This window comes from Solea solea, chromosome 2 (assembly GCF_958295425.1).
Source record: "Solea solea chromosome 2, fSolSol10.1, whole genome shotgun sequence".
Classification (NCBI taxonomy): domain Eukaryota; kingdom Metazoa; phylum Chordata; class Actinopteri; order Pleuronectiformes; family Soleidae; genus Solea; species Solea solea.
In genome coordinates, this window is record NC_081135.1 from 27,262,175 (window position 1) to 27,275,894 (window position 13,720).

Here is a 13,720-nt window from a genome sequence, read left to right on the forward strand (position 1 = left end):
AAGTCTTAAAGTGATAATACTGATCTCAACCATGCATCTGCATCAGTGGCGTGCTTAAAAATTGATTGTTTCTTAAGGAGTGTCTTTCTAGTGGAGAAAAGTGATGCAGTGCCCTTTAAGATGCCCTTGCAACTCTGTTTTCTATGGGTGCCCTTCCAGTCTAAAAAGGTTGGCGTTACGTAGGTATGTAGGTATATACAGATGAGAAATAATATACTTGTGGCACCTGTCCCACTAATATCATTTAGTACTAATTACATTTTTCGCAGTAGGTGTCCTTTTTATTTTCACCCCTGCCCTTCCCGTCTGTGCACACCACTGATCTGAACCCGCACACTCATCAACAACAATCCACCATGTGTCTATGTTAATAATAATAGCACATGATAGTAGTGTTTATTTAGTTCTTTATTGTTGATAATCATTTGTAAAATATATTTTTATTTGATGCAAAAAAGAAAAGGGTGAGCAGGAAGTACAATACGACAAAGATGACAAAACACCACACAGTTCAACGAGCTTGTTCGGAATATACAGAAAAATTTGACTTTCTGTATCGAAACACAAACCATCAAAACATAAAGAATCAAAATGAAGCCTATCAAGGCCATTTTTCTGATCTACTTTGGTACAACTTTTCAGCAGCTCCCATGATCACAGACGTGTGATTCATCTGGGATCCTATTGTTCCTGCAGGCCACTGTCTGAGCATGAGCTCAATCAACAACACCAGTCAGTGAGTCAGTCCGTCATTCTCTCTCTCTTTCCCTCTCTTGCTCTCCCTCTCTATCACAGAATTGCAGCTGAATGGCGTATAGAAATTGACATAGGAGCTCTTTCATAGCTTACATTACAAATGGTAAAGGACAGTGGGGGAGGTGCACAAAGGGGAGGATTTGGTCAGCTTCACACCCTGATACTACTGGATGAAAATATAAAGCCCACTATAACAGATGTCCAACTACAGTTTTCATATGCACTGTCTGCACAGTACTTGATGATTGGGCTCCTAAATGCAGTCCTAATCCTTGCAACTCTTCTCTAATATTAAATTGTTAGCTAACATTTTAGATGGGATTGTTATGATGTCTCAACCACAAAATCTATTAAGTTCAAGCCTCAGTAAAATTAATATTCTTCTCCTTCATCCCCCTCTGTCATATCTGCACCCACCTCCTCATAATCCTTCTCTAGAGCAGCCATATCTTCTCTGGCCTCCGCAAACTCTCCCTCTTCCATGCCTTCCCCAACATACCAGTGAACAAAGGCCCTCTTGGCATACATGAGGTCAAACTTGTGGTCGAGACGGGCCCAGGCCTCAGCGATTGCTGTGGTGTTGCTCAGCATGCACACGGCCCTCTGCACCTTGGCCAGGTCCCCACCAGGAACCACAGTTGGAGGCTGATAGTTGATGCCAACCTTGAAGCCAGTGGGGCACCAGTCCACAAACTGGATGGTACGCTTGGTCTTGATGGCTGCGATGGCGGAGTTAACATCTTTGGGGACGACATCACCACGATACAGAAGACAGCAGGCCATGTATTTACCATGACGAGGATCACACTTCACCATCTGATTGGCTGGCTCAAAGCAGGTGTTGGTGATGTCAGCAACCGACAGCTGCTCATGGTAGGCCTTCTCAGCGGAGATGACTGGGGCATAGGTGGCCAGAGGGAAGTGGATACGAGGGTAGGGCACCAAATTGGTCTGGAATTCTGTCAGGTCAACATTCAGGGCTCCATCAAAACGAAGAGAAGCAGTGATTGAAGACACAATCTGGCTGATGAGCCTGTTCAGGTTAGTGTAGGTTGGCCTCTCGATATCCAGGTTTCTGCGGCAGATGTCGTAGATGGCCTCATTGTCCACCATGAAGGCACAGTCTGAGTGCTCCAGGGTGGTGTGGGTGGTGAGGATCGAGTTGTAGGGCTCAACAACTGCAGTAGAAACCTGAGGGGCTGGGTAGATGGCAAATTCAAGCTTTGATTTCTTCCCATAATCAACAGAGAGTCTTTCCATCAGCAAGGAGGTGAAACCCGAGCCAGTGCCTCCACCAAAGCTGTGAAAGATGAGGAATCCCTGCAGGCCAGTGCACTGATCAGCCTGAAAGACAAGTAGCTGTGATTAATCGAAATGTAACTAGAAGTGCATTGTTATTTGACAAATATATGAAGAATGATATATGAATATCAGAAATGGAAAATTCACCACTGAAAAAACTGGAATCCTCCTTTTTTCATGGTCACAATAGAGGCAGAAAATGACTCACAAAAAGAACACTCACCAGTTTACGAGTCCTGTCCAGCACCAGATCAATAATTTCCTTTCCGACAGTGTAGTGTCCACGGGCGTAGTTATTGGCAGCATCCTCCTTTCCTGTAATCAGCTGCTCAGGGTGGAAGAGCTGACGGTAGGTTCCTGTGCGCACCTCATCTGGACAACATAAGAATTACAGTAAATATACTGACTGAGTAATTCCTAAGGATGAATTACAAAAGATTGGTTCATCATAGAATTACATAAATCAACCTATGTAATCTGTTATCAGCTGTTTACTTGGCACTGACCGATGACAGTAGGTTCCAGGTCAACAAAGATTGCTCTGGGAACATGTTTTCCAGCTCCTGTCTCACTGAAAAAAGTGTTAAAGGAGTCATCTCCTCCCATAGCCTTGTCAGAGGGCCTCTGTCCATCTGGCTGGATGCCATGCTCCAGGCAATACAGCTCCCAGCATGCATTGCCAATCTGAGCCCCAGCTTGGCCAACGTGAATCGAGATACACTCACGCTGCAGAGTGAGCAAAATGGTAAAATCATCAAAAGCATCACTTTGATCTATACATTTCTTTTTTTTTCTTTTTTTTTCTACATACAGGCTATTCCTTCTCACTTTGTCAATAACGGGCTGATGCAAATAAAAAAAGATACTTTTTGTCTTAATATGCATTATTATTATATACATTTCTTTTCTAAATAAAGCGTATATAACAATGTTAACACTGAACTTAAGTTTCACAGTTGTAAACCATATCTCACCATAGTTTATCTTTCTTCTCCAATGTCCAGGGCTCGGTAGGAAGATGTGTCAGTGAAGGCAGCTGTCTTGCTCTGTGTTTATATACCCGCAGCTGAAGGTGAAAAGTGATTTGATCTGTGCTGAAATCAGAGAACCCACTGATGGTACCAGGATAAGATCATTCGCTTGACTGACATAGACACAATGAAAAAGGAGGTCACCACCCGGTTCATTGTGTGAATCTGTGTGTTTTATGCACACCTCAAATTTCAGAAAGGAGGACAATCCTTTAAGAGGGGAGGGTAAAATAATGTAGTTTCACTTGATGGTCTCTAATGCCTGGCTTACAAGAAAACAAGCCCCTTATTGGGTTTTTTTTTGGGGGGGGGTTAAATAAATAAAAAGGGGAACTGAGCTATCAAGAAACAATAGTTATTCACAATTATTGACTTTTGTGGTTTTCTATTGTCATGTTGTTAATGTGACAGTCTTTTGACTCTGATATTGTGTGGATACCTGAGAATCAATGGTTAAATGCATGAATCTGCACACTTTTGCTGAGAGTAAACAACTTGGAACCCACTAAAGTCAGCATGTAGGATTTCATGTATCAGAGTATTTGAAGTCAATGAATCCAACCTGTATTCCCTTTGGACCACATACTGTATCAAAATCTCCCGAACCTGAATTTTAAATCAATTCCATGTGACTAATGCTGTCCACACCGTTATAAAAAAAAGGTGCCACTTAAACCAGCAGTTTTAATGTTTTGTAACAAGGAATCGTTTGAACAAAGATTAGACATTAATCGTTAACTCAATTCAGTATTGCTCCTCCTCTGAAGAATAGGAATTGGACACAACATGCATCATCCAAATGAAAAATGAAAACATTAAAAAGTATCCAAATGAAAAGACTCCAAGTCTGGATCTCTGGGGAAAGGAAAGGCAGTGAATATATGCAAAATGTATCATGTCAGCTGATTAAACGGAACAAATAGCAGCTGTCTGCTACAGGCTAAACAACAGGAAAGCGAAAAAAAGGGTACATAAAGAAGGCCAAAATGTACAACAATCATGGCTATTTAAGCATGTTTCCTTTCCTTTCTAAGCCCAGTAGCCACTCAGTAGGTCGTATATTTCACTTGTTTTCAGCTCTAATGAACACGACTTACATTCGGGTGGCAGTGTGGTAGCTGCTCTTGCACTTGGCAGGAATTACCTAAAACTGTTGACACAAGGGTATGGCTCAAAGGCAGAATGCTCAACTCAAACCAGCCAAACCACTTTAGATACCAGCAGGAATTGGTTGTAACATCAGAATTGAAACATAAAGGGCATGTTGATTCAGTATAACTCCAAAAAAACATCAGTGGTAAAACAACAACAACGACAACAACAGCAACCCATGACTTTACTCACAAATGATACATAAGTATCATCATCAGCTCCAAAAAGCAGTGGATGTCACAAAACTGAACACAAGTAATCACTAAGATACTCTATCTTAGAACACATCCTAGACACCATTAAACAATATAATCATATTTGCTTAGAGGCTAAGAGTGATACCATAGTGAGTGTCAAATGCACAGCTATTATTCACTATGTGGTTTGTTTCTCTCCTAAGGCTGTGAGACTCATCATAACAAATGTAAAACATGCGACTAGAATTCAAGCAACCATTGTATAAACTCTACGACACAAAATATGACAGATCTACACGCACCAGTTCATAAAATGTTTAAAGTCTGGTTCATTATTGTATAAGCTGAAAATGAATGAAGTATCAGTGGAAAAACACATACAGCTTGCTGTTGTTTTCTCTCGTTTGACTACCTTATAGGTGTTGCCCGAGTCATATAAAGAGCTGACCCACTTCCATTGTTGAAGAGTGCAGGTATATGTAGGTTCCCAGTGCCCCACAATTATATCTGTTCACAAATGGCACATAATAATGCCTGGGCTGACAAAGAAAGAAAGAAAGAAAGAAAGAACGCCACCGCTGAAGCCAGAGATGCATTCTGTGTTAATAGTCTTTATAGTTTTAAATATGTATATTTCCCCTCATAATCCCACAGCCAGAGAGTCAAACACATACAAAAAAAATGTACAGACTGATGGAAAAAGTCACATGATAGTCTCCCTCCCTGTCTCCCACTCTCACTCAGGGAGTAATGAAGCAACCATGACTCTAGCTGTGTATAAAGGCTAAACCTCTGCCACTAGGTGGAAGCAAAGATGTGTAGAGGGGAATCTGATTTGCTGCAACTGTGTTTCATAGGACTCACAAATGATCAGATCTCATAAATATGTCAACGCTGAGACAGATCGCTGAGAGTCAGAACAACAACTGTTCTGTCAGGCAGCAATAATTAAATACCCTTGTTCCCTGCGTTACTACAGTAACACAGCTGGGCTGTTTTCCAGGAAGATGAAGTCACCTGTGGGGTTTGTCATTCACTCTCCCACAAGTAATTTTCTAGTTAAACAACCCCCCTGAGATTGTGCTATAAATAATAGAATTAAAGCATAATTATTGTAATGTCATTGCACCAAAATAGTACAACAAAAAGTGATGTTCAACCCAAAGTAAAAACACTGACATGTCCACACACATACACATAAAAAAAAACATACAATACATAAACAAAATAACAATAATTAAGAAACAGTGAAGCATTATGTAATATATTATATGGCAGTTATATTAAAATATAATTATTATTGTTATCCATGCATTTTAACATTTACTGTTTTAAAAAAAAAATCACAAAAAATTATTATTTCTTGATTAAGATGTCAAATTATAGTTATTTACTTGCATTCCTGAAAGAAGAATTAGTTTTTGTGGTTGAATGTTATGCTTGATTAATTTCTTCCCAGTGAGATGCCAGCTCAAATGTGGGTATAAAAAGGTTTGTTATTTGCCAAAAACAAGTTATTGAAAGATTTAATATTTATGTTTTCACATTTGGTGGCGCATGCAATCGTTTAAAAAAAAGAAAAGAAAAATTCTCTTGGGTTGCTAAGTAACAGTGAAGACGCGTTCCCCCTCCCGGAAGTGCGTGGCTGTGAGGAAACATGGCGCACAGGGCAGTAAATGAACCGGTGATAGTCATTGGTTCAACGTATTTTTTCACTGCAGCGTGTTTGTCTGTGTTCGTAGCTTTTGCAACATTTGAAATAGTAAATACTGATAATGTGTTCGGTGCAAGCCACGCGCCAACCGTAGCTGTTGCTGCCGCGAGGGATTTACGGTGAGTTTGTCTCTCGCGCTGCTGTTAGCCAGTTTAGCTAACGTTAACGTAGTAACATTTACTGCGTTTTTGCATATAATTTAAATATTTGACAGAACCCATAGTCTCCAGTTGCATTCTTACCCTTTAAGGCTGTGTTTAAGTCAAGTCTGACATTTTTAGCTGCTATATTTTAGACACAGTATAATAAGATATGCTGGTTTGTTGACATGGGTGCATATGTATAAAGGTATAAAGGCTGTAATGATTGGTCGATTATTAGTCATGTACTAACTTAATCGACAACTATTGTGTAATCATTTTGAGTGTTTTAAAAAAGAAAGTAATTTCAGCTTCTTAAATGTGAATATGTTTAAGTTTTATTTACTCCTATATGACATACGACTGCAACTGACTATTATTTTAATAATCTGTTCATTATATTCTCGATTAATTGAGTAATCGTTTGGTAATGGTTCATAAAATGTCTGAAAAGGTAAAGTGTTTTTCAAACTTGGATTTGATGATGTTGTCAATTGTCTTGTTTTGTCAAACGAAACTGAACAGTTATTCATTTTTAATGATTTCTTTGTTATATGGAGCAAAGAAACCAGAAAATATTCACATTTAAAGCTTCAGAAGGCTTCTTTTAATAATGGAAAAAACTAACCTCAAACTGATTAATGGATTAGCACAATAGTTGATGATTAATTTAGTAATTGATTAATCATTTCAGCCCTAATATGACAGATTGATTTCGAGGTTTGGGAAACACTTATTGACATTTTACAACATTTTCTGACATACAAATTGATCAAATAATCCACAGATTAACTGATGAATGAAAATGGTATCATGGGTATTTCTCGATTGCAGGTTGCAAGTGGAATAAAGGTGCAGCAGCAACATTGCAGTGTTATTGTATAGTGCAGAGCAAACTGTGGCTTCCTTTTTGCATTTAGACCTCATGTCTCCCTCAGGTACTTGTTGTATGATGTTAACCCTCCAGAGGGTTTCAACCTGCGAAGGGACGTGTATATACGCATGTCCTCCCTGGTGAAGACTCTGAGGAAGGATGGGGATGACTGGGTTCTGGTGCTTCCTCCATGGGGTCGCCTCTATCACTGGCAGAGCCCCAACGTCCACCAGATCCGCATCCCCTGGTCAGAGTTCTTCAGCCTTACCAGTCTGCAGGCCAACGTGCCTGTTATTGAGTATGAGGAATTCATCGCTGGTAAGTTTTTTGTTTTTTTTAATCTTCTGAGACCCATGCCAGGGTTACATTAACGGACAGGTTTAGAATATTCTGGAGTGTGAACGCATGGCAACTTCATTATCTGTATGTGGTGTTTTGTTGATCATATGTTGACTCCATTTCATAAAGTGCAGGTGTTTTATCGCTCTCTCTATTCAACCTTAGAGAATGGAGGCCCCTTCATAGACCACGTCCTTGTACTGCAGAACTACGCGGAAGGATGGACCGATGGAAAATGGGAAGAAAAGGTTGACGAGCGGCCCTGCATTGAAAAGATGATGTACTCCAAAGACAAACAGGGCTATTACAGGTAAGTCTGTACATCGCATCAGAACCACCCAGAGGCTAGATTCTCATCTCAATACTCACATTAATCCTCTGTTTTCAAACCTTCAAACCTTGTCATGAAGTGAATGTTTTCTGAGTGTTCCTTAGTGTTCCTGCTCACTCATCTCTCTCCTCTTCATTCTCAATCACCGGTTTGTCTTCTAAGGAGCTGGTTTTGGGGCTTTGAGGAAACGCGAGCTCGAAATGTGACGTGTCTTTCAGCCCAAGGCCATGCTTCCATTATGGCTCCAGTTCTTCAGAAAAACATCACAGTCACGTGAGTCTACAGGACAACATGTGGATATAAAATGCTCGGATTAATACACATGCATAGAAAAATACAGTATGTCTTCATCATCTGCCACAGACATGATTTACCAGCCATTAATGTCTGAAGAATTATCAAGCTCAATAGAACTTGTCATACCTGCATGGGTATCAAATTTAATCCGATTTGCAAGTGCCATTTAGCACTACACACAGGCTTATGCAAGTATTTGACCTTAGAATGACCTCTTCAAAATCATGATACGGGTACCTGGTAACATCACAGGAAATTTAAGATGAATACCAAAGGGCTTAGAAATTATTTAAAGCAGTATTTTTCCCTCTGAACTTTAGCAGTGTTGCCTGGGAAATTGACCACATTAAGTATTTGATTTGAACTGTACTAATATTACCTGTAAATTTCGTCAGCATTTGTGTCATGATGATTAATCATTCTTGATAATATGTGTGGTTAATTTCGCTTAATTATGCAAACACTTTTGCTATAGACTAAAACAACAAATTTGCATTTTATTATTAATGAATGAGAATGTGGATGTAAAGTTAGTATAAAAATAGTTTTAATGTGTGTTTATTTATGAATGTAGTTACCCTGTGAAAGCAACTTATTGTACGTTTGTGACATTTACAGGGAGCTTTGTGTGTATGTGTGATTTGCTGCTATTTTGCAGATCAGTAATGCTCGACCGAGCAGAGACACTCCTTCATGATCACTATGCTGGTAAAGATTACTGGGATGTAAGTTCACTTAACCGGTATTATCCAGAAATATTTGCTTAGGTATCGGATGACACACCCGATCTTGGTAGAATTCCTGTTGTTCATGATTTTAAGCCAAGGGCTTAAAGCGCTCACCATCTCATCTATGTGTGTTTTGATTTAGACCCGGCGCAGCATGGTTTTTGCCAAGCATCTCCGACTCATTGGAGATGACTTCAGAGCAAAGTACCTGAACTCTACAGATGACAGAGACCACACTGTTTACAGCGAGGACTGGACTCGCATGAAAGTGAGTCGCTGTTTTGCTGACTGAAACGTATGAGTGTTTTTTCTGATGCTGTGGAAAAGTGATCCATGTCAATCAGTTACTAAATTATGTCTCCCACAGCCGTTCCCAACCTTAAGAAAGCTGTGGCCAAATTTATATTCTGAATATATGATTAAGTATTTCCATATACAGCCTATTATTTATTACTTAATATATTATTATTTACTTTTTTTACACTCCATAAATAAATAAAAAATCATCCACATGAACTTTTGAGAATGAATTGTGGATAATTTAAGTTACTTGAAGTTAAATTACAAAAATAAAATTAATAATTGTTTATTATTCATTTTTTTAATGACCTGAAGTACCTGCCAATCCCACTAGGGGGCTGTAGCCCACAGTTTAGGAATCACTGGTCCACCATGTTGTAACTGCATTTGCATCATGAATTGAGATCTCACTTTTGTTTTTAAACACATACTATATCATGTGTCAGTAAACCGCTTCACTTTAAAAAATAACAACAAGCTATTGTAAGAAAATTGCTGTAACTACATCATGATCATCAAGTTTGGAAGTTCAGAGCAGTTACAGAGGAGTGTTTTCTCTGTTTCTCTGTTTGTTGATTTCCTTCAGGCCAAGCTTGGTTCAGCTAAAGGTGGTCCGTACCTGGGGGTACACCTGCGCAGGAAAGACTTCATCTGGGGTCACAGAGAGGACGTACCCAGCCTAAAGGGGGCAGTCAAAAAAATGCGCAGCTTGATGAAGAAGCACAAACTCGACAGAGTGTTTGTTGCAACAGATGCAGATGAAGAAGGTAATGACATTGTTATGCAATCTTTCTCTCTTTATGTTCGATGGAAAAAAACATTCTGCTCTTAAGATGTTTAACACAACAGAGATAAAACATCAACACAGTATTCATAATTAAGTAGTAATAGCAGCCTATTATGGCCAGCAGCTTCAGTTTTATAATACATTATTTATGGCCAGGGACTGACTGGGAATAAGGTTTGCCTATACTTGTAAGTGTTAAGTACCTGTATATATTATATGTAAATAATACTTTATGTTACTATGTTGTCTGACTCTACATGTGACAGAAAGGCAGAATTGTCTTTTTGTTATTTTTTCCATTTGTTCACTCCTGTGTGGCTTCGATTTGGCTACATTGCCATTTGAAAATGAAATGAAAAAAATTTGTTGTAAAACAGTGCATTTGGATATTACTTTTATTGTTAAAAAATGTCTGAAAGGACCATTGAATCCCAGGAATCTTCACATTATCAAATCTGGCCATCTTGCCATATATTTAACATTACATTACATTACCACAACAAAGCCGATGGTTCCCTAAGACTTTCACACGGTACTGTTTGTAAATGCTTGAAATGTAATGTTCTTTGCCATTTCGTAGAATTGAAGGAGCTTAAAAAGTTTTTGCCAGACATGGTGCGGTTTGAACCATCTGCAGAAGATCTGGAGCTCTTTAAAGATGGCGGAGTGGCCATCATCGACCAGTGGATATGTGCCCATGCAAAGTAAGCTATTATGTTATAATGGTCATTAAATGATGATTAGTGTGGCAGTTACTGTAATTCATTAGCCTGTATGTTTCAGACACTAACATATATTTCATATTCATATGACTTATGTGCTTAATACACAGAGCTGTGTTTTTAATTATGCTTTCAGGATAAGAGAGTCTTTAAAAGATTATTTTTTACCTGGATTGAGCTTCATCATCATTGAAATTGCAAGGCTCAGTGCTTATATTTGTTTGAAAAAAATATGAATAATATTCTAGCCAAAAACGACAGCGGTCATGATCATAGCACGCACACTGCTTGTCATTGGAATTTGTCTAGTTAACAGGAGATCAGACTAATTTATCCAATTCTTTAACTTACCTCAATTTAGGCATTGCATATTAATACAACATATAAAGATTTTATGACTAGCAATTAGCATTTTTAGCCGTGTGTTTTCATTTGAAACCCATATGAAGACTGTGTGTTCTTTAATCCATGGCCAACAAGGAAGCTGCTTTTTATGCTGTGTCATCTTGGAAAACTAGTCGGGTGGCTGACCCAGCACTTCACACTGGGCTAAGTTCTAAGCTGCATGTAATTCACTTCATCTTTTATAATGAAACTCCTATTTGTTTCTTTGTGTCTATTTTCAGATATTTCATTGGAACGTCGGTGTCCACCTTCTCCTTCCGCATCCACGAAGAAAGGGAGATCCTGGGTTTTGACCCCAAGACCACATACAATCGTTTCTGTGGGGACACTGAGAAAGAATGTGAACAACCCACACACTGGAAAATTGTTTACTGATGTGTCATTTGCATTTCCCGTACACTCACACGCACACACACAAGTGCCAAAACGCAGTGTTAATTCAGTGTTTCTGTGGATTATAGTCCGGAGAACATATATATTTGAACTCTTTTTCTGAATGGTTTCAGAGTTGTGCAATGAGGTCTGTAGTGACCACTGTGACTGAATATTAAGCTCAAAGGGCAAAGACAAGTGCATATCTGTTACGTTAAAGTTCATCAATTAAAACGTATAATTTTCAGGTTATTTTCCTCCCAACAATCCCTGATATTTTAAATCATTCATATGTATTACTAACTCCAGCATAAAATTAGGACCCTAACCCTGCAAATGCCTTCTTTTGCCTTCGCACAAAACAAAAGAGCTCACAAAATCACTGCCTCATGAAAGTGGCTAAAACTCCATGGGATACCTTTAAAACAGAAGACGGGACTGAACTTCCTGATTATCAGTTCAGGGTTTGTTGAAAAGTGGTGCAATGACCAGTATTAACATTTGTTACATGGGGTTTGATTACACTTTTACTAAAAAATGAGGAAACGTAACTTAAAAATGTACTGTATATGTAAAGTGTCAATTCTCCCCACCTTTTAAATTCACTGTATTGTACATTATGGTGTTGTTGCATAGGGAGCCACTGTGACCCATCAACTTTAGCTGGCCATCGGGCTGTAATCTTAATAACAACACACCCTTAATTCCAGACAATGCACCAGTATGTGCAAATTAGATTTCCTTGATGTGCTCATAGATACTCTTTTTTTATTTTAACCATAAGACATGACTAAATCAAACCAGGAAGTTACCTGATGATATTCTTTGATGGTTGTAAGGTTAAACAGTGAGCAGATCGACATTTAAAAACCCATGACCCATGGCATTATTGTTGTGACTCACCGTTTTGGAAGGGTACATTCTGAGCCACCAGGCATGAGTCATGTGGCATGAAACTCGTTGCAGGATCTAATGTTGAGATGATCGGCGTGTTTGCATATTTTACCTCTGTGTCGCGATCCTCGGTTCAAGGCGCATTCTTCTCACGCAGAACTATCAAAGACATAGAACCAGTGTAACAGCCCTGACAATGGATATCTCAGTGTTACTTGGTCAGCAGTACAGTTGTGTCAAAAATGTCAACCAAGCCTTTGTTTCAAAAAACCCCAACGGTTTCTTACTGTACAATGATTTGTGTCTAGGAATGGAAATAATTTTTGTGTAATATTGCTTGACTTACTGAATTGCTGTCAAAATGACTTTTCACACCACAGTGTCTTGTATGTAAACCTACACGTTGCTCTGTCTGGATGCTCACCTTCACACACATTCCTACAGTATATGCAATTTCCTTATATGTGATGATAAGGAAGGCGCTAAAGATGTTTGCCTAAGCCACACGTAAGATTTAATAACAAAGTGAAAGATTGTTTTTGTGCAGCCTTCATGTCTTGCCTACATTAAATTATGTACACATTTGAGTTTGTTGCATTTTCTGATGTTTCTGATTCCATTCGTCTTTGCCGTCGTAACACGCCATAGTCACAAATGTCCGGGGCTCAGGGAATTCATGGAATTGTTTTGACTCTTTCCTTTGGAAGCTCCACGTGACAGCTGAGTGACTTTTCCCCGTGGAGGCCTGTGACTCACCGACAACCCCTCACAAACTTGTAATTGCGCGTGTTGATAGACACTTGATGTTACCTCTAAAGTCGACATAATGACAATTGTTTTTTCACCAAATGCCATATACCAAACGCATACAGTAGATTGGTTTTGTCTTGGACAGGTCTTTTTAATCTCAATGAAACTTTTACTTGTGTGTACAATACTGTATAGCCATAGTAAAATAAATACTTAACAGTATACATAATATTTTTTTAGTCTTTTAGTTTACAACTGTTTTTCTCCGTGTTCTCCGGGTATTCAAATTGGACACTCTAAATTGACCACAGGTGTGGGTGTGAGAGAGGATGGTTGTTTGTCTTGATATGTCCTCGTGATGGACTGGTGACCTGTCCAGGATGTGGAGGATACAGCAGAAGAAGATGAGTGACTCATCTTCAAAAGTCATATAATATCAAGCTGTGAGTGTAACTCGTGCATGTGTATGTGATGTTCAAGAATGTCTTAAATAACAGTAACAGACACTTTTTATTCCAGATATTTGTAGTTGGACAAACAGGTTTTTACCAGTAACACTCCAGTTTTATGTGAATTAAACCTTTTGTACCAAGTGCAAATACATTCGTATTATGAGAATGATATACTGA

At 38.9% G+C, this 13,720-nt stretch overlaps 2 protein-coding genes across 2 annotated transcripts; one reads left to right on the top strand and one right to left on the bottom strand.

Annotated features, from left to right (window-relative positions):
- Nucleotides 1-797: 797 nt before the first annotated feature.
- LOC131455313 (tubulin alpha-1C chain-like) lies at nucleotides 798-3,120 on the bottom strand. Its single transcript, XM_058622870.1, has 4 exons — nucleotides 3,033-3,120; nucleotides 2,565-2,784; nucleotides 2,282-2,430; nucleotides 798-2,100 (listed from the first exon to the last, which is right to left on the bottom strand). Exons 1-4 carry the CDS (start codon nucleotides 3,033-3,035, stop codon nucleotides 1,129-1,131), a joined length of 1,344 nt encoding a protein of 447 aa, XP_058478853.1. The 5' UTR covers nucleotides 3,036-3,120; the 3' UTR covers nucleotides 798-1,128.
- Nucleotides 3,121-6,050: 2,930 nt separating this feature from the next.
- On the top strand, nucleotides 6,051-12,928 carry pofut2 (protein O-fucosyltransferase 2). The gene is made up of 9 exons (XM_058623477.1): nucleotides 6,051-6,271; nucleotides 7,231-7,484; nucleotides 7,671-7,815; nucleotides 7,999-8,109; nucleotides 8,792-8,858; nucleotides 9,004-9,129; nucleotides 9,748-9,928; nucleotides 10,529-10,652; nucleotides 11,297-12,928. Exons 1-9 carry the CDS (start codon nucleotides 6,096-6,098, stop codon nucleotides 11,448-11,450), a joined length of 1,338 nt encoding a protein of 445 aa, XP_058479460.1. The 5' UTR covers nucleotides 6,051-6,095; the 3' UTR covers nucleotides 11,451-12,928.
- Nucleotides 12,929-13,720: the final 792 nt, after the last annotated feature.